This window comes from Homalodisca vitripennis, chromosome X (genome assembly GCF_021130785.1).
Source record: "Homalodisca vitripennis isolate AUS2020 chromosome X, UT_GWSS_2.1, whole genome shotgun sequence".
Lineage (NCBI taxonomy): Eukaryota > Metazoa > Arthropoda > Insecta > Hemiptera > Cicadellidae > Homalodisca > Homalodisca vitripennis.
Window position 1 is genome coordinate 86,611,500 of NC_060215.1, and position 25,525 is coordinate 86,637,024.

Genomic DNA, 25,525 nt, shown 5'->3' on the forward strand with positions numbered 1-25,525 from the left:
ACAAAAGTGTTTTTGGCAAAAAAATTAGAAACTGTAATGGTGACTCCACACAACAGTGGAAGGTCATAAATAGTATCACTGGTAAAAATAATAAAAAAGGGGTACATAAAATCAAGATGGATAATGGTGATGTGATAAATGAACGAGATATTGTCATGTGGGAGGGACTCCGTTCAGTCAGACAACCGAGTGCCGCCTCAAGGTCAGAGTGAGGTGTGTGCGCGTGCCACTAGCTGCCCGTCATCTGATTCAGTTGTTACTGGCCCCAGTTCATTTTTCATTTTACCGGTCACTGAGGACAAACTGCTTGAAAGTTCATTTTTCATTTTACCGGTCACTGAGGACAAACTGCTTGAAACTATTAACCCTAGAACTGGCGGTCATTTCATCCTGTAGTGTCGGGCTGTTTTGGAGCTTCGCGCAAGGTTTTTTTTAAAAAATTATTAAAAATATAAAATAAAAGCAATATAAATAAGAGTATATATTTTTGTGTTCAAAATTAAACGTAGAATTGCACTATATTGTAAATTTAACCATCAAAAATTTTCTAATAAACACTTTTTTTAATCAAATATAAAATTTACGAAAAATATTTCTTAAATTTGGGGGGGACCATACCTAGCAAATGAAGTTATAGTGAGAAATATTTATAAGTGAGATAGCCATTCTGTGTCAAATTTTATCTAGTTTCAGAAAAACATAAACATTATACACATTTATGAAAGCATCATAAAGCTATAGAACAAAAAGCAGCGATGCGTATAAGTTCTGAAAATCGGGTGTACACGTAAGACTTTGGTAAAACAAGTTTTGCTAATACATTTATCTATGAATACATGTTATTTTGCATATTTTATTACTTAGAATAAAATAGAATATACAGTAGTAATGAAATAATTACCATAAATTATTTTTTTAAAAGTAAAAAAAGTTAAATTTTGCCATTATTCAAAAATTTTGCGAAAAATTTTCATTCAGCAAAATATAAAATAGTTTCTAAAGCTTGTACTATATCAAAATTTATGGTTTATAAGTAATAGGAAATATTATGTAGTTAGAAAACTATAAATATAACTAAAGATATTGAAAAAATATAGAATAACCCAAACAGAATAACTGTTATTATATTATATAACCAAAGAAATTACAGGAAATATATATTTTATTGTGAAAACTATCTATTTACCAAAAATAAATAGTTACTTCAGAGCTAAAAGAGTGCTATAAATAACGTTTAGTAAGTGAAAACAATAACAAACTATGTGAAATGAATTTTAGCCAAGTCATTTTGCCATAGCCTACACAAAGCCGGTAATTTCTCAAACATATTTCAGTAAATAGAAATTGATTTATTCTAAAATATATATGTTTACACTACTACGACATCAAACAACACACTACACATTAAATACGACACTAAAACACGCGTAAAACTATTAAAACTTACAAATATCCACAGCTCGGCACGAAAGTGATACAGAACGGCAGCGGCAATATGGCGGTCACAACAAACGGCGTCGCGTTTTCTTTTACGTTCAAAATAACAAGCTTGCTACGTCATAACCATAATACAAAGAGGAATAAAACTCATCTGTTCCTTTGCATTTTTCTTCCCGAATCCAATGGTGCATGAATTATATCGATACGTTACCGGAGTATATTATAAAAAGTAATTATACGAGGGAATGTTTGATCGACAAACTTTTGACGGTTAACACCACAAAAGCGGCATTAACCGACATAATTATGTCGATTAACAGTTCTAGGGTTAAGCAAGTAAAAATTTAACGTTTTAAAGTTTTGTGATACAAATCTTATGCGTACTCTATATTTTGCCCTAATCCAATCTAGATTACAGTATTCAATTAGTTGCTGGGGAAGTACATATAAATTTTTGATAAACAAGTTAACCCTGGAACTGGCAAACGCCCGATATCGGGCGTTTTAGTCGCATCCTAGATGGCAGCGCCCGATATCGGGCGTTTTAATACGTCTTTTATTTCTCAATATTACGTACTTAAAACACGATCAAAGAGTATCGGTATTGATACCTATCGAAAGAGGAAGGTTCAATTTATGTAAATAATACACTAATAAATCATTTATCGTTTCGTTACACGTCCATACGTCTTATAATCTCTGACTGTTTGTTTACATTCTCCCGCGTACCACGCTAGTTGCGCGCGCAGCGATGAGTCAACTGGTTCATTCGGCTATTGTTATTTCGTCAGCTGCATGGTGTCCTGTCTCTTTTATTGTTTGTTTGAGTTCTTTGTAATGATGGTTGTGTTTATTACACAATAATAGTAAGTTTTTGTGCGTGTTTACGTAATGGATCGTAATTTCCGCGATCGTTCAAGTGAAATTCGAGAACTAGTTTACATTGATACCAATCGAAAGAGGAAGGTTCAATTTATGTAAATAATACACTAATAAATAATTTTATCGTTTCGTTACACGTCCATACGTTTTGTAATCTCTAAACTGTTTGTTTACATTCTCCCGCATACCGCGCTAGTTGCGCGCGCAGCGATGAGTCAACTGGTTCATTAGGCTATTGTTATTTCGTCACCTGCATGGTGTTTTTTCTGGCTTATTGTTTGTTTGAGGTCGTTGTAATGATGATTCTGTATATTACACAACAGTAAGTTTTAAGTAAGTAGTAAGTTTTTTGTGCGTGTTTACATAATGGATCGTAATTTCCGCGATCGTTCAAGTGACATTCGAGAACTAGTTGTACATGAAATAAGCAACGATGAGGATTCCGATTTAGACATTCAATTAGAACATAATTAAAAAAATATATAATAAAAAATTAAAAAATAGAAAATTAATATAAACTAATAGTTACAAGATTGTACAAATCCAAGTGAGCTTTGAAGTTCTTACTTTTGTTGGTAAGTAGCACTTTCGAATGTCAGTGTAAGATTTTTGTATCGTTTACCACATGTAAAAATAAATACCTTATAAACTATGTGTTGTTTTATTTTTACTCAGCATTAAATGCTCTTCCTTTTGTATATTTTGGATTTTGCGTATCACTAACAACAACAATTTTACAAATAAAAAATGTTGAACTAACTTTTCTTTTTTCTAAAAAACATTTTTTTCCCGAAGAGGTAGAGTAAGGGTATTTTTTTGTTTTAATTATATTATGTGAAAAATGTTCCTTGAACAATGCTGAATAAAGAAATATATAATAAGTTATAGATACTTTATAGTAAACATGTAATAATAAAATAAATATAAGGCAATGTATGAAGTACTAAAACACTCTGCCACTGAGAGAAATATGACCGCCAGTTCCAGGGTTAAAAGTAGTACAAATTATTTTATGCATATTATATTAAGTAGAAGCAAAAGAGATAGCGCCTTTCCACTATATGTGCAATTGAAAATCTTGCCCCTGGAACATCTGTACGTGTACAAAGTTTTGAGAATTTGTTTATTACAAGCGGAAATTTAGGTACAAGTAATTTGACATATAAAACTAGAATTAGCAAAAGAAGAACCTTCAGGTTACCTAAAGTTAATAAAGAACTCTATAGACAATCCATAGGCCCAAGATTATTTAATCAAATGACTGATGAAATTAAATCGAGTAGTAACTTAAAACAATTCTGCTCCTAACTAAAATCCTGGCTACAAAACCTGATATCGCTTTTTTAACGAGTGTACTAATTTAAGTTTTATGTAACCATTTATTACATTATTTGCATCATTATTACATCATTTTTAACCTGATTGTGTAAAACTATCATATGCATGTATGTGTACGTATGTGATATTTGTATATAATTTTATATAATAAATTAATTAAATTTTCAATTATTTTAATATATTTGTTTATACATTTTTGAACAATTATTTATGATTTTAGTGCATAAGATTGTCCTTTTGTATTTTTTAAAAACTGTTTTTATTCTTTACTTTGTCTAATTAATTTCTAATAATGACTTTATATTGTATAAAAATCTGCTATATGTCTTTCTTTTAGTTGTAGTTTTGGTTGTATACTGGGGCAGACGTCGCGGAGAGCAGTCTGTTGACTTTTTAGTTTTTTTATGTGAGAGCAAGCTATAAACTGTTTATTTATGTATTGTTTGTTACACTGACCAGCTACTTGATTTTGGTCAGTGACTTCCTAAGTTTGCCATTTATTACATTCAAGAAGTGAGCCATGCTGTCAACTCAGAAAAAACCAGAAACAAAGACTTCCACCAGCATCACACTCGTAATGCTTTGAACTTTACTCTTCCAGTCCACCACCTGAGTCTCTCTGAAAAGAAGCCGTCCTACAAAGGAGCTCTTTACTTCAATAAACTTCTGGAACCTCTAAGAAAAGAATCACCAAAACGTCTTCAAAATGCACTCACCAACAGGCTACAAGAAAGACCATTTTATTCAGAAAATGAATTCCTAGATTATATAATTTAATTAGAAACATGATATGTACTAGACGCAATGTACTATTCTCAATTGAATATGTCAATAAAGAATTTGTCTATTGTCTATTATTGTAAACATGTATATAAATATTGGAAAATAAATATTTATTATCTTTTATTTAAAATGGTGACTTCCTAAAATCTTTAACCCTTTTTGGGACTCTTTAGAAAGTGCTAATTTCTCTATCTGGTTGTATGTTCAATTAAAGTACAGTGTTGTATAAAAAAACACACTTTTAATTTTGAAATAATAGGGTAATGCTTGATGTTTTTAATGATTAAGCTTTAAATGTAGAGTAAAACAAATATTTTGTTGTTGCTTTTAAACCAAAATACCAAGTTTATGGTATATTTTAAAGCTGTTGGCAAATCAAATCATTAAAAAAAAATTGAATATGTGTATCTTAACTTATTTATTTTGTGTGATATTATTTCTAGTCCAATAAACTGTAAAAAATAAAATGAATACAAATCGTTATTGTTAGGGATATTTAGGCCTAGATCAGGTGGATGAGGCAAATTGCTCTTTTCATCACTGGATGTTAAATCATCTTCTAGTATATAACTAATGTTTTTAATTTGTAATCTACTTGTACTTGCAGCCATTAGAAAAATAAATAGTACCAAATGAATAATTCATGCATTGTTTCAACACTATAACCTAGCAACTCAATGCAAAGTAATAAAAGTTATATATTTTCACGTGAAAATGAGGCCTAAAACTGATTACATTATTTAATTACACTTTATCCTCATATCTACGATAGATTAAAAAGAAAACAAACTTTTATTACAATGAAAACAGAAAAAATATACTCTGGTGTTATGGGTTCTTCAGGTTTTTTTTATAATGTCTTTGTCACAGTGTAAAAGTTGTATTTGAAAGTAATAATTTTATTTTACTGTAACAAAACAACAATACACAACAAATACAAATAACAAACTTGTATTATGACAAAATCAACAATAAAAGTACTAAGAACTCGATTCACAGTGGCTCTACATTGTTTTTATCGGCAGACAATTCACTCAGCTGAAACTTTTGTTTCTCGTCAACAAACCAGTAAATATAATGAAAAAAAAAGCTGCAATATTGTTTCAAATAGTTCAAACTAATCCTGAGATTTAGCAGCAGGTAATGAAGAGCCAGCAGAACCCTTCAATCTAATATCATACGTCAGTGAAATGAGACGTAGTATAACAGCCGTGCGGTACCTGTGATTCATCTGCTAGCAGAACTACAGCACACCGGGCGGCACCCATGTTTTGTCAGGAAAGGGTTAAACGTAAAAGTCTAATTTATTACATTTTAGTTTGACAATTTAATTACAATTCCAACAATGCTCAGTTTAAGAAAATCGATTGATAAATAAGAGATAATGCGCTTTTAAAAAACAGAGTACTAAACAATATACACTATAATTATGTTCCAGCACTATTTGTGAGCCACAACAATCAGCAGATTATAACATTATATTGTTGAATTGTGGTCATAATATCTTTACCTATATTTGGGGCATTTAGGATTCTTCAATTAAAACATAAGAAAATAAAAATGTTTATAATCAATACAAATAACAAAAAAATATTTCTTTTAATCATCCCTTTATGTGGCTTAACCTATGTGCAAAGTGTAGCTTTACTAGTTGAAGAGATGATATTTCATTTCATAAAAAATACAAAATGGTAACTGGTGGCTAAACGAACCCTATGTTTATAGGATATTTTTTGTTTGATATCATGAGAAGTTTGAGACACCCTTTTGTGAACACTCTGCATATACAAAAAATCCAGTTTTGTTTGAAGTTTAGTTAAATAAAGTTACAACTTAAACACATCTAACATTTGGCCATTGAAGTTTTTATGTAGTTTATACTGATATTTTTATAGGAACAAAAAATTGAGATTTTTATAGGAACAAAAAATTAAAAAGCAGTTTAAAGTGTATCAAATAATTTTCTTATAAATCAAGATATGTAAAACATACAAAAGTAAATTATTAAAATGACGTAGAGTTAGTTAACATCAATACTACAAAAATCTTAAGCGTCTTGGATATAGTTCCAATTATTTTGAGGGAAAACATTAATTCCGATCTAATTCGAAAGTAAAATTTTGTGTAGGAATCAAATACAAAAACTAGTGTTTTGTTGTAATAGCACAAGTTTTAGGAGACATAAGTTTGTTAATTTTGACAGAGTAGTACCTGCTGCATCTAACGCCTACATAACGTTCATTTGATGAACTTGCCTGTCATAAGTTTGATGGTATGGATACACGAATTACAAACTCAAAGTAGTTCTGATACAGTTGTACAAATCTGGAAACAATGGTTTTTGCAAAAGGAATTAATAAAAAAGATATCCTATCTAAAAATGGTACATCATCACCCCATGTAACAACAGAATCAATAAAATCATTCTTTATTCAATATATATATATATATATATATATATATATATATATATATATATATAAACTGATACATAATGAATAGAGTCAAAGACAACTGAAATCATTAAAAAAATACAAATAAATATTTACACTAACATCTTTACTAACCTATCCCCTGAATTATCTTTTATTATAGTTTGTCAGAAGCCTCAAGAATCTTGAGGATTTGGCGATCCTTGCGCTCCGACGCACATACACCATCACAAGCGTAGCACTGCCTACCTGTCGTCACTTTTGTTTCAATGATGCACATATTAGGCTTTAGTCTGCAAATTGCCAATTTTCATATTTTTATCTTATTCTTATAATATTTTAATTCTGCGTTTTATTTAATGAAAATAGAGCACAAACATGAAATGCCTACGAAATTCCTGACATATCTTAGAAATAAAGTGATCATTGACCGCTTTATTTCTAAGATACGCCAGGAGTGTCATAGTTATTTTGTGTGTGGATTCTTATTTTCATGAAATAAAATTCAAAGTACAAAAATATTAACCTAACACAAAAATGATAGAATACAATAGTTTTGCAGACTAAGGCCTACTATGTGACAGGGCACAGGGATGACAGGTAGGCCGGGCTGCACGTGACAGTGTGTGTGTGTGTTCGGGTGTAAGGGTCGCCTTGTAATCCTCTGGGGTTTTTTAAATAGCAAACAAACTATAGCAAAAAATTTTGACAAACAGATAATAATTATATAACCTACATATTTAACATTTTATTTAGCTAATCCTCAATAACAACACATTCAGAGAATAAAATGAAGATTTTAACAAATAATCTTTAAGTAAACTAAAAATGTTGCAGTATTAGTTTTAAGTTTAAGTGGCTCAGGCAAACAGTCACAAAATTGTAGACCCTTAAGATAGATTTTTTTCCTTAAAGAGCTCTCTAATCTGTAACACTCTATGAGCTCTTGTCTAGTATTGGTGTCTTTTGTCTTCCACAATTATTGTATTATTTCCATACACAAACTTGATAGTTCCATATATAAACTATAACTATAAGATATAATACCTGACAAACATATTTTAACTTTCTGACTGGAATTTGTCAGTTAACATAATCTGATAATTTGGAATGAGTATCATTTAATGATACAATTAAATGAAAAAACAATTAATGAATTTATTAAAACAGGTTTTCAATAGTCTTTTTTTCTGTGTAGAGTTATACATCTAAATAAACATATGTTGATCTATTGTTTAATCTAATAAGTAGCACATAAATTTTATATAATTGAATAGGCCAACATGTTAAGTAGTAGAGAAAAGGAAGAACAATTTTCCTATTATACAATTCTCAAAATATTAAGCTCATTTCAACAATATATAGTTTTTTTCCTTCCCTACCTGACGAAGAGGATCCAATCCTCAAAACGTTTTTATACCTTTTATAATCTATAATGATTATACCACTTTATTCTGTAGCATATGTTTACGTCAATCTAAGCAAATGAATAAAAACTCGATAATGTATAAACACACATGTATGTATTGAACTCAATGTATATACAGTATGTAATATATACAAGTATAATAGTAAAGAAGTGTGGCTCTATTATATAGTCTCCTGAATCTTCAAATTTATGACAAACATTAAAGAAGTAAAATGGAAGAAACCCCAATAAAATTGGTACTGATATAAAGATTACGTCTTCTTTTTTGAAGTTAGATTATTTTTAAGTGATTAATGGTTAAATATTCACTCATTTAGGAGGCACATAAACAGCATGTATATATGGGCCAGATACCACTTTTAGGATTACTAGTTTTTGTAAAGCAGATAGGTTATGAAATCTTACTGTATAACTATATAATTCTGCTCCTTTTGTACATTATATAAAACTTTTCAATAACATAATATGACTTTATGTTTGCTAAATGGTTAAAATATATGTTTGATTGTATATTCGTATTACTCTAATGTTTTGGAAAAATTATACGTAATATCTCTAAACATGACAGACTTTCATGTGTAACACAAATAATTGCAACCTTGAAAGATAAGAATTTTTTTATTATAATCCAGTTCATTTAACTCAAACTGTATTGTTTGTAAGAAGTTAGAATAACATTATAATTACCTGGTGTTATAATGGCATCTGTGCTTTACGAATTTAAAAATATATAATATCCTACAAACATTCCTCTTGACTTTTTCTAACGCATCTAGCAACTTTCCTTTTGAAGTCCATGTAATTCTCTCTCCATTCTTTCTGCAATATGATAACAATAATAATTAATATTATTCTAAGAGATGTACTATAATGTGTAAGATTTATTGTATACTATTACAAACAAGACATTGTAATGTCTTGTTTTTACTACTAGAGCTGTTACAAGTTTATAAAAAACTAGGGATGTAAGTGATAAGATATTCAAACAAAGTCTTGAAGTTTTCAATAAAAAACTCTGTTATTTGTCATTACATGCACATAACATAACAATAACCCACTTGAAAATTGTAAACCTCTATTAACTATTTGTAAAAATTAGACATAGTAAACCTGTATCGTTTTGATCCTATGAAATACATCTCTCAAAATCCTCAATTAGTAAAGCCTAGCAGTAAAAACACACCCCCACAATACCATAAATCAAAATGCTGCATCTATTCATTTTAATAGATTGAACAAATCTCTTGAAAGCAATTCTGTTATTGCACTGAGGGTACACGACCCCCTTAGTGCTAAAGTACAATAAAAAATATTTTTGAATAAACATTACTTATTGCTATTAGATAACCCATTTTATACAATTTGTTAATGCTTTCAATCAAAAAATTATTTTATTTTAAAATATATTTTAATTTCCCCAATCCCACTAGCTGTATTTGTATATTGTAGCTTGTGTTGACATAATATATAATATAAGATTTATAACTGACTTGGCTATATTTATAATAGAAGCTGTAACAAGGCTTTCTCAATGATCTTTATTTTTATGGCAATAAAAAGTGTTGATTGATTGAATTGGTCTAGACTATATAACATGGATTTGTTGTGGTAGTGCAAATGAATGTTGAGCACCAGTACTGTAGATACAATTTGAAACATATCATTATTTTGTTAAGTGTATATTGTTAATTGGTCCTTCTAATATTATAAAAAATTACTGCAGTTATTAATTTCTTAACAACTTCCTCAATCATTGAAATCTAGTTTTCAATAAGTAGGAAACTATTTTACAGCATTTGTTAGGAATATTTTATCAATGTAAAATATTGAGATTTGTAGATTATGCAACAAGTTGGAGATGGTTTAAATGTTACAATATTTTAAAAATTGCTGTAAAATAAGTTCTTTATGATGTATAACAGTCAAGAGTAAGTATTGGAACTATAAAAAGATGTATGTATACAATTGAGACTGAATTTAAATAAATAATAGGGTGACAATCTAGTATTCATGTTCAAAATGGGATACTTATTTTAATCTTCTCAAACGCAGCCAGAATAATGTATCCAATCAAATTTCCGTGTATTGTTATCTTCCCACATTCATGTCTATAATTAGATATGTCATGTTATTTTAATAATTTTAAAATGCCATTGGTGACAAATTTGTGTAGTGTTTTTTAAGTTGTTTACCACACCAAATTATCTCGCCTTTCCAGACTTTCTAACTTCAAATTGTATAATAACTTCAATGTGATGAGAGAATTGTACAAACATTTTTTGGAGAAAAACTATAGCATTTAGACCAGAGACAACAATAGATCACTGACTGATTGTCTAGATTAATCGAGATTAATGGAATCTTACCTATACTGCAATGTTATCAATTGCACAAAACGATTCCACAATTAGTCTAATAGGGCAGATATTTCTGTGAATAAAACTACGCATTGCTGCTAATATTCTGTGTTTATAATAAGATTTGTATTTTGATGTTAGTTACGTACATGTGTTACAATTGTGTGTAGTCAGGGATCAGTGACGATAACTCATTTCCAAGGATGAAGTTAGAATTCTCCCAATAATAATAATAATGAAATTGGTTCTGAACACTCCTTTTATAAATTTAACTTTATTAAGTGACTACTTCTATTGGCGGGCTATGGATGTATGTTTTGCATGGGGAAAAACCTTTGTTTCATGTAAAAGAAAATGTAAATAAACCGTTATATAAGTATCTGATCTGAAGTAAGTTTACACTAATAAAAAATCTGTTAGAAGAGATTAAAAGGGAAACATAATCCACAGTAACATACAACATTATATATGATAGGGAAAATAACGAAACCATCCTCTAAACTAGTGGTTTTATAATGATTTGTTCCAATTTAAAAGCTGTCAAAATTTACAAAATCAATCCATACTCTGTTATTAGTAGCTATGTTGACTTTAACACACTTAAAATAAATTACGTCAAACATATTTTAATACAAATTTTGCCGAAGAAACGTCAACAGCATTAAATGACTTTTTAAAAGATAAATCAAATTTAACAATGTCAAACAATAAAATTAAGTACGAGATATGAAACAACAATAGATGATGTGTTTACAAGATGTTTATTCAAGAACTTTTTTTATAATTTCAGTTATTACCCATAATTTCATTTTTGGAATATAATGACAATGAAAATGAAGTAATTATTTAGGAAATACAAGAATGTAGTGAAATGATACTGACCAAGTTATAGAAACTAATATAAACGATAATAATGAAAATGTATAAATATTTATTAATTTAATATTTAGAAGCCAGCGATCATTGTAATATATGAAATGTAACAATATTACAAATATATGTATTGAATGAATAGAAAATATAACAATTTTTTATGTCAAAGAATTGAGTGCGTCATATTTGAAAATATAAAAGATAACCATTTAATATAAATTAACAAACATATTTTTTTAAGATATATATTCACAGCCCGCTATAAGAAGTAGTCACTTTATTCAGACAGTTCCAATACTGCCTTTCCATTTTTTTTTTTTTTGAATAAAATGAGGTTGACAAGAAGAGGATAATATTAGCCTTTCCAGATATTTTGTGTGAAACTAATGAAGACAGGGACTAAAAGTCTGAGACTGACAGTTTTGATAGATACTAACTTTTATGCACTTGGACTGTTACTTCAACCAATAAAACAAAAAACTCAGATAAGGGAAATAAACAGTGGGATTAAGACTTATCACCACCACAAGATCCATAACCAGATAATACAGCTCTGTTATTAAATCTGTAAATACTACCCTAGATATAAATAGATGTCCAAATGTGAAAATCAGTTCTGTTGGCTCTATTAGTCAGAATACTTTGATTACATTTCTTTCTTTACATGTCCTTCATTGTGGTTTGTCACATTTAGTTTTCACACTGATGTAGAATATACTAAGTGGAAGTTACATATAATAAGGAGATAATCTATCAACTGGTAGAGTTAACTTCATCTATCACCTGACCCCACATTCTAAATATTTACTTATTATAGTATACCAAATTTGACTCAAATGTTTAAATTAATATGGCCAGTTGATGAAAAAAATATTATACAATTATCTTAAAACATTTTCAAAATGGTCGCAATTTTCCAGTCTCTTAAATGCCTGTAACTTTTGCTCCATAGACAAGTTAATTTCGTTTCTTTTAAATGGAAGATGCCATCATAGAGTACTGACCAATAATCAATAATCATATTTTATTGCCATCAAATACAATTTAGTATAATAGGCATTGCAAAAATACTTATCTAAGAAATTAACTAAGTCTAAATAAATTAAAACACATAATAAATAACACAAATACATCCATAATTTATAATATGTTGAAATGTCATAGGAAGCTGCTAAGGCACAACCAACGCTACCAAAGTATACAATATTTTGATAAAAAAGGCTAAACATTTTATAATTTATAATGCATGCACACAAACAACTCTGAACAATACAGTATCACATTGAGTTATGCAACACGGCTAACAAAACAATTGACTGGCTGCAGGTTGAAAAAGCCTGAGCCACCAGCACCAGACACGTGACAGAGGAGTTGGAGAATGATACAAAGGAGTGAGGGATCTTGAACGAGTCTGCACGAGGGGTTTTTTGCCCTGCCAAAGTGTGGCCGAGTTATCCGGACTGAAGAGTTAACGAGTGCAGAGTTTTCGGGACCCTACTGTAGTAAGAGTCCAATGCTTTCATACTAGATTAGAAATCAAACTGGAAAACAGGTTGTTCAAGAATATTCACATGAAGGCAGATATAGTTTAACAAGTTATTTAAGTATGCAACATAATCAAAATCTTATTATTCACTAATGATAAACTGAAACTCCACCAAAACTTGTAAATAGTATTACTTTATAAAATCTCAAAACAGAATATTTTCATAATCATACTGTTCCCCATATCACATCAATTAAAAGTTTTACAAAAAGATAATTTGCACATAAGTTGTTGTTTCAAAAAATGTAATCTTAATTGATTTAGTAAAGTATAATGCATTTCTTGGTTACTCTAACAATAAGCCAAAGACTATTGATTAATTAATGACAGACTTGTGTAACAGCTGAATGGATTTTTACTTGTTCTTGGATAAACAGTGGTTATAGGTTATCGATGGCCTATTAATCACCCTTGATTATGAAAAGTTGATTAGACTCAATATGCTCCTCTACTTCTTGTTATGTTTTGTTCATCAAGTTCCACAATGTTTTTCTAACATTACCCTAAAGCTAAGAGTTTGTTTGCTTATTGCTAACAGTTGGTTAGAATCAACAAAAAACTTGTTTTTTTGTTTGTTTGTTTGAAAACCATTTCAATTTGACAGAAGAGTTAAAATTAATCAGATAGAAATGTCCTTGTTAATGGTGAATGGTGGTGGTTAATGGTATAGTTTGTATAGTTCTCTAGCTGGAAGCTCAAGGCCGGAGTTGGTTGAAAGCCAGTATGACTACAGCTTTTACTCGTACTTGCTCAAACTTTAAAGGTTCTGTTAAAAGCTCAAAAGAAACACCTTTTTGCATGTTTATATTTTAGAAAAAAACCTATACAAATATTACAGAGAACTGTAAAAAGTAAGGTTTAACTTAAAAGATTGAACTTTTATGTAAAATTGACTTCAAATCACATTCAAAATATACAAATCTGATAACAAACAACACACAATGCTTTAAATTTCGGACTATTTTGGTTTTTGTAATATTCTTTTTTATGATTAGTGTATAAGTTGCAGAAATGATGTATTGAATAAAACTTATGAAGTAATTGAGGAGAGGAGTAGGTTCAATTTAAAAATAGGATTTTATTAGTACCTGGAGTTACTACCACTTTTTAGAGAACAAACCATAAAGTGATTAGTTTGTGTATTAAGAAGCATTTTAGTTCTAAGTAAAAGAAAAAGAAGTAATTGATCTTGAACTTTGGATGACATTATTATAGAAATAAACATAAATTACATCCAGGACCCAGCAAGTATTTCCTGAACAACACAAGAGGGGAATGTACCAACAATCTAACTAAAACACATTCCAAGAAAAAAAATTGAATCCAAAGAAAAAGGTTGTTTTTTGAAATTACACCAATAAAGTAACTGTAGGAAACACCAAGAATTGGTTTCTGTTAAATTAGAGATTGCATTAGGTAATTAAATAGATAACAATACATGATTGGTAGATGTAAAAAAGGAAAAAATGATAAATAAGGAAAAAGTGTAAGAAGTTCACATTATAATAGAATAGGTTAACTTTGAAATAACTTGGAATTTAAATGAAGCTTGATGATATTTAAAATATATAATACATGCATGGTTCAGATGAAATCATTATAGAGATTGGTAACCCTTTTGGAATTGATTAGAAATTGCCATTTTATCTACCTGGTTGTATTTGAATTTACAGTCAAAGTACACCATTATAGTTTTTAAAAGTAAAACTTTTTATCACTGAAAAATAAGGTAGTACATGATTTTTATGATTGGGCTTTAAATGTAAAGTAAAGCTATAAATAAATACTGTATTATCTTATTATATGTTTACTTTATAATTTAATATTAAGGAAATATTGCTTGTCATTTTTATGTAAATCCTCAGTTTCATGTAGATTTTGAAGCTGTTGCATCAATTCATTTTTATTTTAATACATACATGTGTCTTAACTTTTTTTATTTCTTCTACTCAAATTAACTGTACAAATTTGTGTCGAATAAATTTAACATTTTTGTTTTTTCCCTCCAGAAAACAAAACGAATGTGGGTAATAAACTATTAACACAGACAAGGCCTATTTACATTACTCTTTATGTTTTATTTACACACAACAGATTATGACAAAACTTATTGTTTATTTCAGTTTTTTATTTCAACACATAAAATAATCAGGCATATGTATTTTCACATGAAAATGAGGCCTAAAACTTTCTATATTATTTAAAGTAATTGCACTCTACCCACATATTTACAATAGATTAAAAAGAAAACAAACTTTTTATTACAATTAATATATATATATATATATATATATATATATATACTAGCTGTTTCCCGCGGCTTCGCACGCTTTTCGTAAGTTTTGCCCGCGTATGAGCATTTCTGGTTGAAGTAAATTATATTTCCAACCCGATGTAGATTTTACCTTGATGTCACGATCAAGAAAATATGTCAAAAATGTATTGTACATGCATAATGTATTTTATTACAAAGTGGTCTACCACTCAACCTTTAAGTTCAACCAAAAATTTAGTTTAGACAATTATACATCATAACTTAGCGCCTTCAAATAGTGTTTCACTGTTTAATATACGTATCTATCTCGTAATTGCAGGTTATAATGTGCAGGCGCTTTGAAAACTTTTCTTCATTTTATTCGTTTATATTCACGACATAAGCGAATAATTCAGATAATAACTATCCTATCTTCTAAGTTAGACTAAATTACGGATACATGTGAAATTTGATTGAAATTGGTTCAGTCGTTTTGGAGTTTATTGGCAACATACATCGTGACTCAAGATTTTTATATATATAAGATATATATATATATATATATATATATATATATATATATATATTCTGGTGTTATGGGTTCTTCAGGTTTTTTATAATGTTTTTGTAACAGTGTAAAAGTTGTATTTGAAGGTAAGAATTTTATTCTAAATCGGGACCACTTTAAGGGGAAAAAAGCTAGCACAAAAGTAAAAAAAGATTCATTATTTTTTAGATGAAATAATTTTCTACTCTTTCTTGAAAACAATGATATATAATATACAATAGTGAACGGTTTATTTTATGGTTTAATTTTTATTTCAAAATACTTCACTGTATTTCAGCGCTGACCTCAATGCCATCAGGCTATGCGGCAATGTGAAATGTAGTATTGTCCTGCTTTTATTTAAAAAATGCATTAATCCAAAACCTGAACAAAAGTCTGAATCATGTAATATGGAATATATGTACTAAAACAATCTTTTTGGCTATAATAAATTGTATCATGGATGCAGCAATTTCATTTTATGATGGAGCAAAGCAAGGAGGATATCAGCAGTTTAAACTCAATCTCAATATTGGAATAAATACTCAATAAACGACGAAGCAAGAGTACAGAAGACTGAAAAAAAAACAGTTGAAGCCATTATAAAGGAAGGAAGGATCAAAAGGAGGCAATAGAGAAGGAAAACAGAAGAAGCAGTAGGAGGAGACAATGATGACTATGGCACTGGACTGTTTTAAAAATAATCCTTTAAACCCAGTTTTTACTCTTTTCTTCAAACGCTATTCTCCGAAAACAATGTTTGAAATAAAAGAAAAACATTTTCTTAAATAAAATAAAAATATTTTTTTAACATGTACATAACCTTACAAATTTATTATTTTGTTCCTGTATCTTCAACATATACTGTTAAAATCTTGGTAAAAATTCCAAAACCATAGGTACAGTACCGCTTTATAACGGGTACATATGCACATAAGTGTTCTCTCATAAAAATGCATGGAGAGGGTTCCAGCAGCTTTTTTCCCTTAAGACTCTCCAATTTACTCATTAAGTTTATAAAGTCTTTCAGCTCTGTCCAAAAACCTTCAGCCATCCATTCCTTCTTGTTTACAGATATAGTCAGATGGAAGACTTTTTACTCCTCTGAAGCATTGCGGATTTTTAGAATTAGCAATAACAAATGGTTTAAACTTTAATTTCTAGTAAATTTAGAACTCAAAAGAATCTTCCATTGCTTGTTGTTATTTTTCCTCAACTGAATGCTACAGCCTTATAAAAAAGGGGTTTGTCATTCTTACTTAATAAAAGACAAGTGTCATCTCATCAGCATTTTTAATATTGTAAGTGGTCTTTAAGTTAGTTTAAGAATTTTATTTTCCTGCTTAGCTCACACATTAAAAATGACTGGCACATTCCCCACATATGAGGTAGAACCATAAAGTTCCTCGAATTGTTGAATTACTACATATTATAAATATATACAGTAATTTTAATTTACTTTCCTTTAAAGTACATTCCTCCTATATTCACACACTTGTTCCACCATTCATACAGCTGTTCAAAACATTCCTGAAGTTAATTTTTCGGAAGTTCCTTCACAGTGATCATTGTATTTTCCATCACCTTATCTGAGTCATTACAACGCTACCTCCTTTCAAATTAATTTTACAATTTTCATCAAGAAACTCATCTTTAACTGTACATTCCCTTGTAAATGTTTACTTTCATTTATTTTTATTCAGGTGTAGAACTTTTTGAACCCATGCAAACATGATGCATACTCTCAAATCATCATGAAGAATACTATCAATCAATACTCCTATGTGAAATTCCAAATTCATGGCCATTAGAATACATTATTATTAAACCATTACTGTGCACATTTTATGTAATGAAATCAACTTCCAAATTTGTGGTGGAAGTGAATGAGTGCCCACTTTGAGTGTAATCAATGTTCAAATGATCTTCCCACATAGAACACTTATGTCACTCGTACACTGCCGATTTTTACTATTGAATCTTTTATGTATGATTTCTGCAGCAACTCAAAGGATCTTAGAGTTTAAGAATAAACACAAACTTTGGAACTTGCATGTTGCTATAAATGACAGTTCAAAATCTGACGAATAAACATAGCACCTTAATAACAAGAGCAGGGTTCTATTGATGGGCAACAGAAAAAAGGCAAAACTTTGGCTTGCATTATCACTGGAAATGCAGTCAGTTGCCACTGTACTAGCCTATTAGCTAATACAGCCAAAATACAAAACCATGTTAGTCGCACTAAGGCCTGGTACATACAGTACACAATGACATCAATCATGTGCATGTCCATCTTTCATGTTGCATAGTTACACAATATAGTCGCATTGCAATTTTTCAATATGGGATTGCATAAACAGATGTATCTTTTAACTGTGTACTTGCATTTGGAAAGATGTTGCCTGAGGAAGAAGTAAGAACACTAAATTATTTTACTAGAAAGAAGAACAAAAGGACTTCTTAGTTATGCTATTGAAAACTTGGAGTAATAGCAAGAAGTTTTTGGTTATTTTAGAATGTAGGAATCTTTTAATAACCACCATCTCAATGCAAGGATTGACAATACACACAAAACTTATTTTCAGCTAGTGCCGTACCCGCAGTCGTGGCCGAATTTGCACTAGTGTATACACTCCGAACATAATACAATGCTACTCTTCTTCTTGTTCGTCACATGATCATATTTTATCGAAATGTATAATCTCACTCACATGAAATCTAGTATGTATGAACTGAACATACTACAATTAAATAAAATAAAGAACTATAAGCTCAACAATAGGTATATTATTTTAAAAATTAAGATTACAGCGCTGAAAACTGATAATGACAGTAAAAAAGAGAGATTTTTAATGGTATAAGAAGTAAGAATTTAAGAGAAATGTGATCTTTTCAGTGATGTAACTATTATCAAGAATATGATACATCAGTATTTCGTTGTTCCAGGTTTCGTCTTTAGTTGTCACACACACAGCCTAAAAGGTCATTAACTTTATTATTTCAATGAAATGGGATAAAAATTGAATTTTAATTGTTACTATATTATAAAACTGTTTTGAAGAAAGACCATAAAATGTAAATATAACATTTTCAAAATTAAAAGATAGGAGTATGCGACTGTAGTTTTTTAAAATATACACATTTCCTAGAAACTCTGCTTAAAATAATATAGCTATCATTTTTTATTAACTTTTCTATAATTGGGTGGTTTTAAAAGGGTTAAAGAAGAATCAGGAATCTGTGAAAGTTTTATTTCTAATTCAAGTACTCACCGCTGCATCTACGTTCGCAGGACTTTCATCGTTGGGATCAGCAAGCATGGATATCACCGAGATTAAGATTGTCTCTACCGTGTGGACTGGAAGCCACCGTTCTGATGCTTTTTCATAACCCCATTTGTCGTCTCCAGGTTCATGTAATATTGATATGCAAACATCTCCATTTTTTTCAACTAGAAAAAACATAAAATTTGATTTGATTTCCAGACAATTTAAAAGTCAAACATCTTTAAAAAAAAAGAGACAATAGCTATCCCTTTTTGATCATTGTTTCTTAGTATACAGGATTATCAAGACTTCAGAATCAATAATATAAATTCTCTGCAGTCATGGAATTTAGGCCAGCCTGGGAAATGGTTTTTTCGTTCTAGTTAAAAAAAATTTAATTAGGTTACTGACCAAAATTTTTTCTAAAATCGCAGGCACTTTTTTGTGATTTGGTGTAAGGTGTTTTTGTTTGAATGACGGATCATACATTTTTCAAGATACAGATATTTTAAAAATATCAGTGTCTTCAGAAATACATAGTTAAAAAAAAAAAAATTAATATTGACTCATATGAATTTTACTATTGTAAAAAATTGAGTAACATAAAAAATTTGCAAAGAATAAATCTAAAATATAGAAAAGTTTTGTAATACAGCTAACTCACAAATTATTCAACAAATATTGAGTAAAGTATTTTGTTGGTACTTTTGAATAATATATCTACAAAACTGCAAAAATGTTGTATTGCACTATGCAATTATGTTTGGATTTTATTGGACCAATTCATTTTTTTCCCTAAGAGGTAGTATTTAATATGTTTTAATATATGTAGAAGGAAAAATATATTTATAGAGTTTGTTATATAAAACTTTTTCTGTGACAATTTTTTTAAATTTTACAAAAGTAAAAACTAGGAATAACAAACTAACTTTTTTAAAGTAACAATTTTGTTTTCATCAAAAAAATATTTATATAGAAAGTATAGAAGCTTATAAAAATGTACTTTTATTTTTCCCAAGTCAGTAGGATGAACAATGGTCAGATAAGTCAGATAAGACTTCATCCATATTTAGTAAACTAACATTGTTTTCGGATTCACTACCAAGTACATTCCCACTGTGTCACTATTGTTAAATTAACACTGATTGTGAAATGTATAATAGTTATTTCATCAAAATTAAAAATATTGAACCTATATAAACACAGGCCTAAATACAATTTTTTTTAAATCCAATCAAGTCAGAAAACTTTCTACCACTTCACTAATTTATAAAACACTACACTAACGTTTATTTATACCCAATTAACAATGAAATGTCTAAAACATCCAATAATAGCAAAAAATACACTAGCATTGAAAATTATGTACTAACAACCAAGAAATCAATCAGATGATGTGTAGTTCTTCTCTACTAGCTGAAGCAGTGATTGCATAAAAGAACAAAAATAAAATATTAGATTCTTTGTCTTCAGTGACGATACTGTTGCTAAAAGCAGTTCTTTTTTGTTTTGATATAATTTTCACTACTTCCAGACAATGATAAAGTAAAAAAAGTAAATTAACCTATTTTCAAAGCATTAGGCATTTTGGGCTTTTACAAAACATAACCTTTTAAAACAACTAATGTATACACATGCTTACCGGCTGTTTAAGTGATGTTTCTGAAAGCCAAGAATACACCCTTTTCAATAACAACACTAACGATCATGTAGAACGTAAACTCTCAACAAGGAGATTTGACAAGCATGCAGTAATTTTTGCATGCTTGGAAATTATGTGACAAATTTCAACCGGAAACGTAGACGTTTAAGTTTAAAATGTTCTAATGAAAATATACCGTAGCTATAAAATGTGTTACAGTATAATAATGAAAAATTATCTTTCATCTTTATCTTTCTTTATCCTTAAATTCTCTACCTTTCTCTTTATCTTTAAGTTTTTTATCTTTAAATTTACATACATTTATTTTAGTTCAAAGAAAAAATAAACTTTCTGTGAGAGATCATATTACAACATAGTTAATGTGTCAATAATCGCTTAAAGCAGTTGTAGGGTTAAAAAGTTGCAGAAAAAAAAAACGCCTGATGGACTTATTTACTCTTGGCTTATTCCCTTCTCCATAGTTGCTAGTGCAAAACACCATCTATCCAAGCTCCAGGGTAACAACACAGTATCAATGGCAGCAGTTAGTAGTAGTTCAAAGACAGACTAGTGACCTTATAGACTCAGTTGTTCTAGGCTGATTATAATATAACTAAAACAAACTTTGATTAAGAAAAAGAACATATTTGGTTAACATGTTCTTCCTTGCCTTTCCTTGTGAGTTGCTTACATGCACTGCCATTTTAATTGAGGTACAATGAAACAGACATAATAATGAATGAAAAGCTAGTTCTTGTAGACTTAATGTCGATGATTTATATCATTATTTTGAAAAAAAAACCTACATGATAGCAGTAAAAAAAATACAAAATAAAATTTAATGAGTAAGTTATCAGGAGGATTTATCCTGATTGTGTGAATTTAATCTTTTGATAAATGCTTAGGATAGTACAAAACAATACAAACCTTTAAATAAAATAATTAGCAAAGAAGTAAACAGTGCTGAACTATTTTGAAAAATGCCTTATGAGACTAATAAGCCTTTAATGCATGTGTAGAGCGAGTACTAAAATATCAGACAAGAGTTTTGCTATTCTGCAGATTACTGACACATATTAAACATCTATAAATGATGATGTAGTATTTATAGTGGAGGATTAAGTTAATTAAATATATGGCTCTTTTAATTTAGTAATTACTCAACTACGAATTTCTTTTTAAACCAGCTGCACTAATTGCAATTAGGATACGATTTGAGAGGTATGTCTGGAACCTCTGGAAATGTTTATTTTGTATAATTGATAATAAGTGGTACAGTCCACTGATATAATTTACTAACCCTGGAGCTGCCAGCTAAAAATCCTGTAGTGGCAGGCTATCATTGCTCCACTTACAAGCACTTATTCTAAATTATCTATACAATTCAAATACCGAGTTTTTATAATGATGTTATATGTTGTTTTATTGAGTAATATTTCAAAAATAATATAACATACTAATAAATATAACTCATTGATTTACATATGGTTTATATTCTAGGTAAAACTTGAAATTAAAAGCTTTAATTTACATAATTTTGGGGTGAACCATGAATAGCAAACTAATATAAAGTTAGGAATTGATAACCAAAATACCTAAAAGATAGAAAAGAATGTTTAGTTTCAGAAAATATTTAGTTGTATGGGGATTTTACTAAAGAAAATTATTCGGTAAGCTATTAAACCAGCCTAGGCCTATTTCAAAATATGGGTTACGTTCAGAACAAGTCATTGATACGCTTACTGGCAAAATACTAACACTTTTGTCTCAAAAATGTCCAGCATGCAGTAAATAACTAGTTCAAAAAAGTGACAAGAAAGACTTGGAAGACAAAACTATTTACATCAACATATTTGAAAACATGAGTTAGTGAGATAGACTCTGATATGCTTACTGGCAAAACACCAAAACTTTCAAAAAATTGAAACAAAAATAAACCATTACATAATTATCTTTTGTCACTTACACAATCAAACTGATCTATTTATCGTTCTCCAGGTAATAAATAGATCAAATTCAACTACTTAAATAAATCTTTTATTGAACGACACTAACAACACAGTAAGCGTAAATTCAGAATCTGAGAATGGCGACTCTTGAGAAACAATGACAAACGATCATGAATCAGCAGTTTAGAAGAAAGAATAAGAAACATTTTGAATTGATAAAACAACCCTTCATCATTTCAATGGAACCTAAATATTGTCGTTAAACTTGATTTTATGTATTATAATTAGCAATTTCAAAGCAAGAATAAGAATAAAAAACATTTTGAATTGATAAAACTACTCTTCGTCATTTCAATGGAACCTAAATATTGTTGTTAAACTTGTTTTTAAATATTATAACAAAGGAATCATTTTACAACGTCATGACGTTTAATTCTGACCGACTGCCACTACAGCGCTGGCCTGTGTCGAACAAAAATGAACAAGTGCCACAACTCAAGGGGTAATTAATTATTAGATATAAATTTTTACTAAATGTTTTAAAAGTATTTTTTGCTATTCACAGCTTTAACCACCTATGGGTAAACTAAATAGCAGAACTGAGTTGGGGATGATAAACATAAACTGAAGGTTAAATCCTTCCTATACATGACAAGTTTGACTAATACTGTAGACAGTTATTGACCTTAAAAAAACAATCATTTTATGTAAACAAAAAGTACTTACTATTTGGATGCCATATTTCCGTCATGAATTTCATTTTAGGCGGTCGCAGTGGATATTCCTTAGGGAAAAGTAAATGTGCTTTGAAGAAACCACCCTCACTAAAAAAACACACAAACTTTAAGTAGAATTTGCTTATAATAAACAATAATTTTTACTTACTTTGTTATGTGTGATATGACAAATAAAATAAGGCACTGATAACAAAAGCCAATGAACTAAACTATGATTATGAAACTGGAGTTTGAAAAGAGAAAATGTTCTTACAGAATAGTTTGGCTTCAGATGTTTAAAGAAATGAATTCTTGTAATTGCAAAAATTTCACACAAATTTTATTTTTTTATTTTTTATGTTACTTATTGAATGATGTTACAAATGTTTTCCCGGTTAAATGAGATTATCATTACACTATCAACGAAATATACAGAGTGCTCATAAATTACCTTACCAAATTTCAACAACTTACCATATGATTAAATTGATATGGAAATATGACATCTTCACAGAATTTAGAATTAGAAAATACTTACTATAATGTATCCGGAGGTCCAATAATAAGAACTTCCCATCGGTAAATATCATTATCGTCTATTAACCCAGCTGAGAACCCTTCAACTGGGTTTTTGTTCAATTCTGAAACAAATACAATAGATAATTAAAATGTTCAAATAATTGAATTGCATATAGATATCTTGTATTTAATTTATAGTTTACTTGTAAGAACCACGTTGAAGCTTTATGACTATGTTGTAAACTTTTTTATTCTTCTCAAGGGACTGACCTACAGCCTTTAGACAGGTAAATCTTTTTTAAGGTGAACACACACACACACACACACACACACACACACACACACACAAAACGTTGAAATCAAGAAAGTTAAGATAATCTAAATAATAATGCTGTTGTTAAAAATCTTTCAGAATACATGTAATAATAATTAAACTGATGACAAGAATCACATTTTTGAATAAAAAAGTTCATTTAATGTTCAACCCCTCCAGTATGATGCATCAGTGTATTAACTGGCCTCTCCTTATGCAAAGTGTATTAACACGTTTGCAGTTTAAAACGCCAATTAGCATTTTAGGGCCAATATTGATCAGTCTTAACCCTCCATCAGGCGCTTAAAATTAGAAACACCATCAGGCGCTCACGGAGGTTTCCTCCAGGTTAGCGAATAATGGATATCATAGTCATTTAAACTGTTTTTATTTGTTTAAATATTCATACTGAGTTAATTACAATGTAATATATTCATTTTTAGAAATTAAATAAATATTACTCTCTTATGTAATGAATTTTCCAAATAAGAAATTCAAAATTTAAAAAATGTTATTGTATAATAACAACATGATTTATTTTAAGGAATAATGCAATTAATTGTAAAAATGTTTAACCTACTGTAATAATATATGGAAATTAACTTAGTTTTTAACTTCTTACAAAAACAACTTCCTTCAATTCTTGAGATATTATACAATTGTAATGTCAATTATTACTCTAAAATCAAAATTTTTTTAAACACTACACAAAGTTTCAAAACATTTTCCTTCTGGTTCTTATAACGACAATGTTCACTCCATAAACAGTACTGAAATGTTCCCTGGCACACGGGTACTGTACTGACAAGTCTCTCGTCTTCATTCTCCATTTCACAAAATTCAAATAAAATATATTGTAAAACTTAAAAAGAAACCATCACAGGTCACACATTTAGGCGTACACGGATTATTACTCCATAAAAACTAAACACTACAAGGCGCTCACGGAGATTTCGTCCAAGCACTACAAACACAACATCGGGCGCTCACGGAGGAATCGTCCAGTCTCGCACGGAAGTAGACCTCATACTGACAGATTTTGACAAAGATAAGCGGGAGGCTATTGTTTCGCTTCCCCGAAAGATGCTCGTGAAGTACACTGCGGGAAATGACTGCCAACATCAGAAAAGTAGTACTATTTTTAATAATAAAAAATACACGGAGGAAAACTCCGTTTAGCGCCCGATGTAGGGTTAACCAAGATTTAGAGTAGTAAGTAGCATTTGCTTAACATAT

General features: G+C 29.5%; 1 protein-coding gene across 1 annotated transcript in view; it reads right to left on the reverse strand.

Annotated features, from left to right (window-relative positions):
• Positions 1-25,525, reverse strand: part of LOC124369310 (ubiquitin-conjugating enzyme E2 G1) — a 34,676-nt gene that overhangs the window by 5,550 nt on the left and 3,601 nt on the right. Inside the window, exons 2-5 of the mRNA XM_046827255.1 lie at positions 23,996-24,098; positions 23,468-23,565; positions 19,157-19,335; positions 8,992-9,123 (exon numbers count right to left, since the gene is read on the reverse strand). Coding sequence (XP_046683211.1) covers positions 9,043-9,123; positions 19,157-19,335; positions 23,468-23,565; positions 23,996-24,098 — 461 coding nt within the window. The 3' untranslated portion in view covers positions 8,992-9,042. The remainder of the gene's footprint in view (positions 1-8,991; positions 9,124-19,156; positions 19,336-23,467; positions 23,566-23,995; positions 24,099-25,525) is intronic.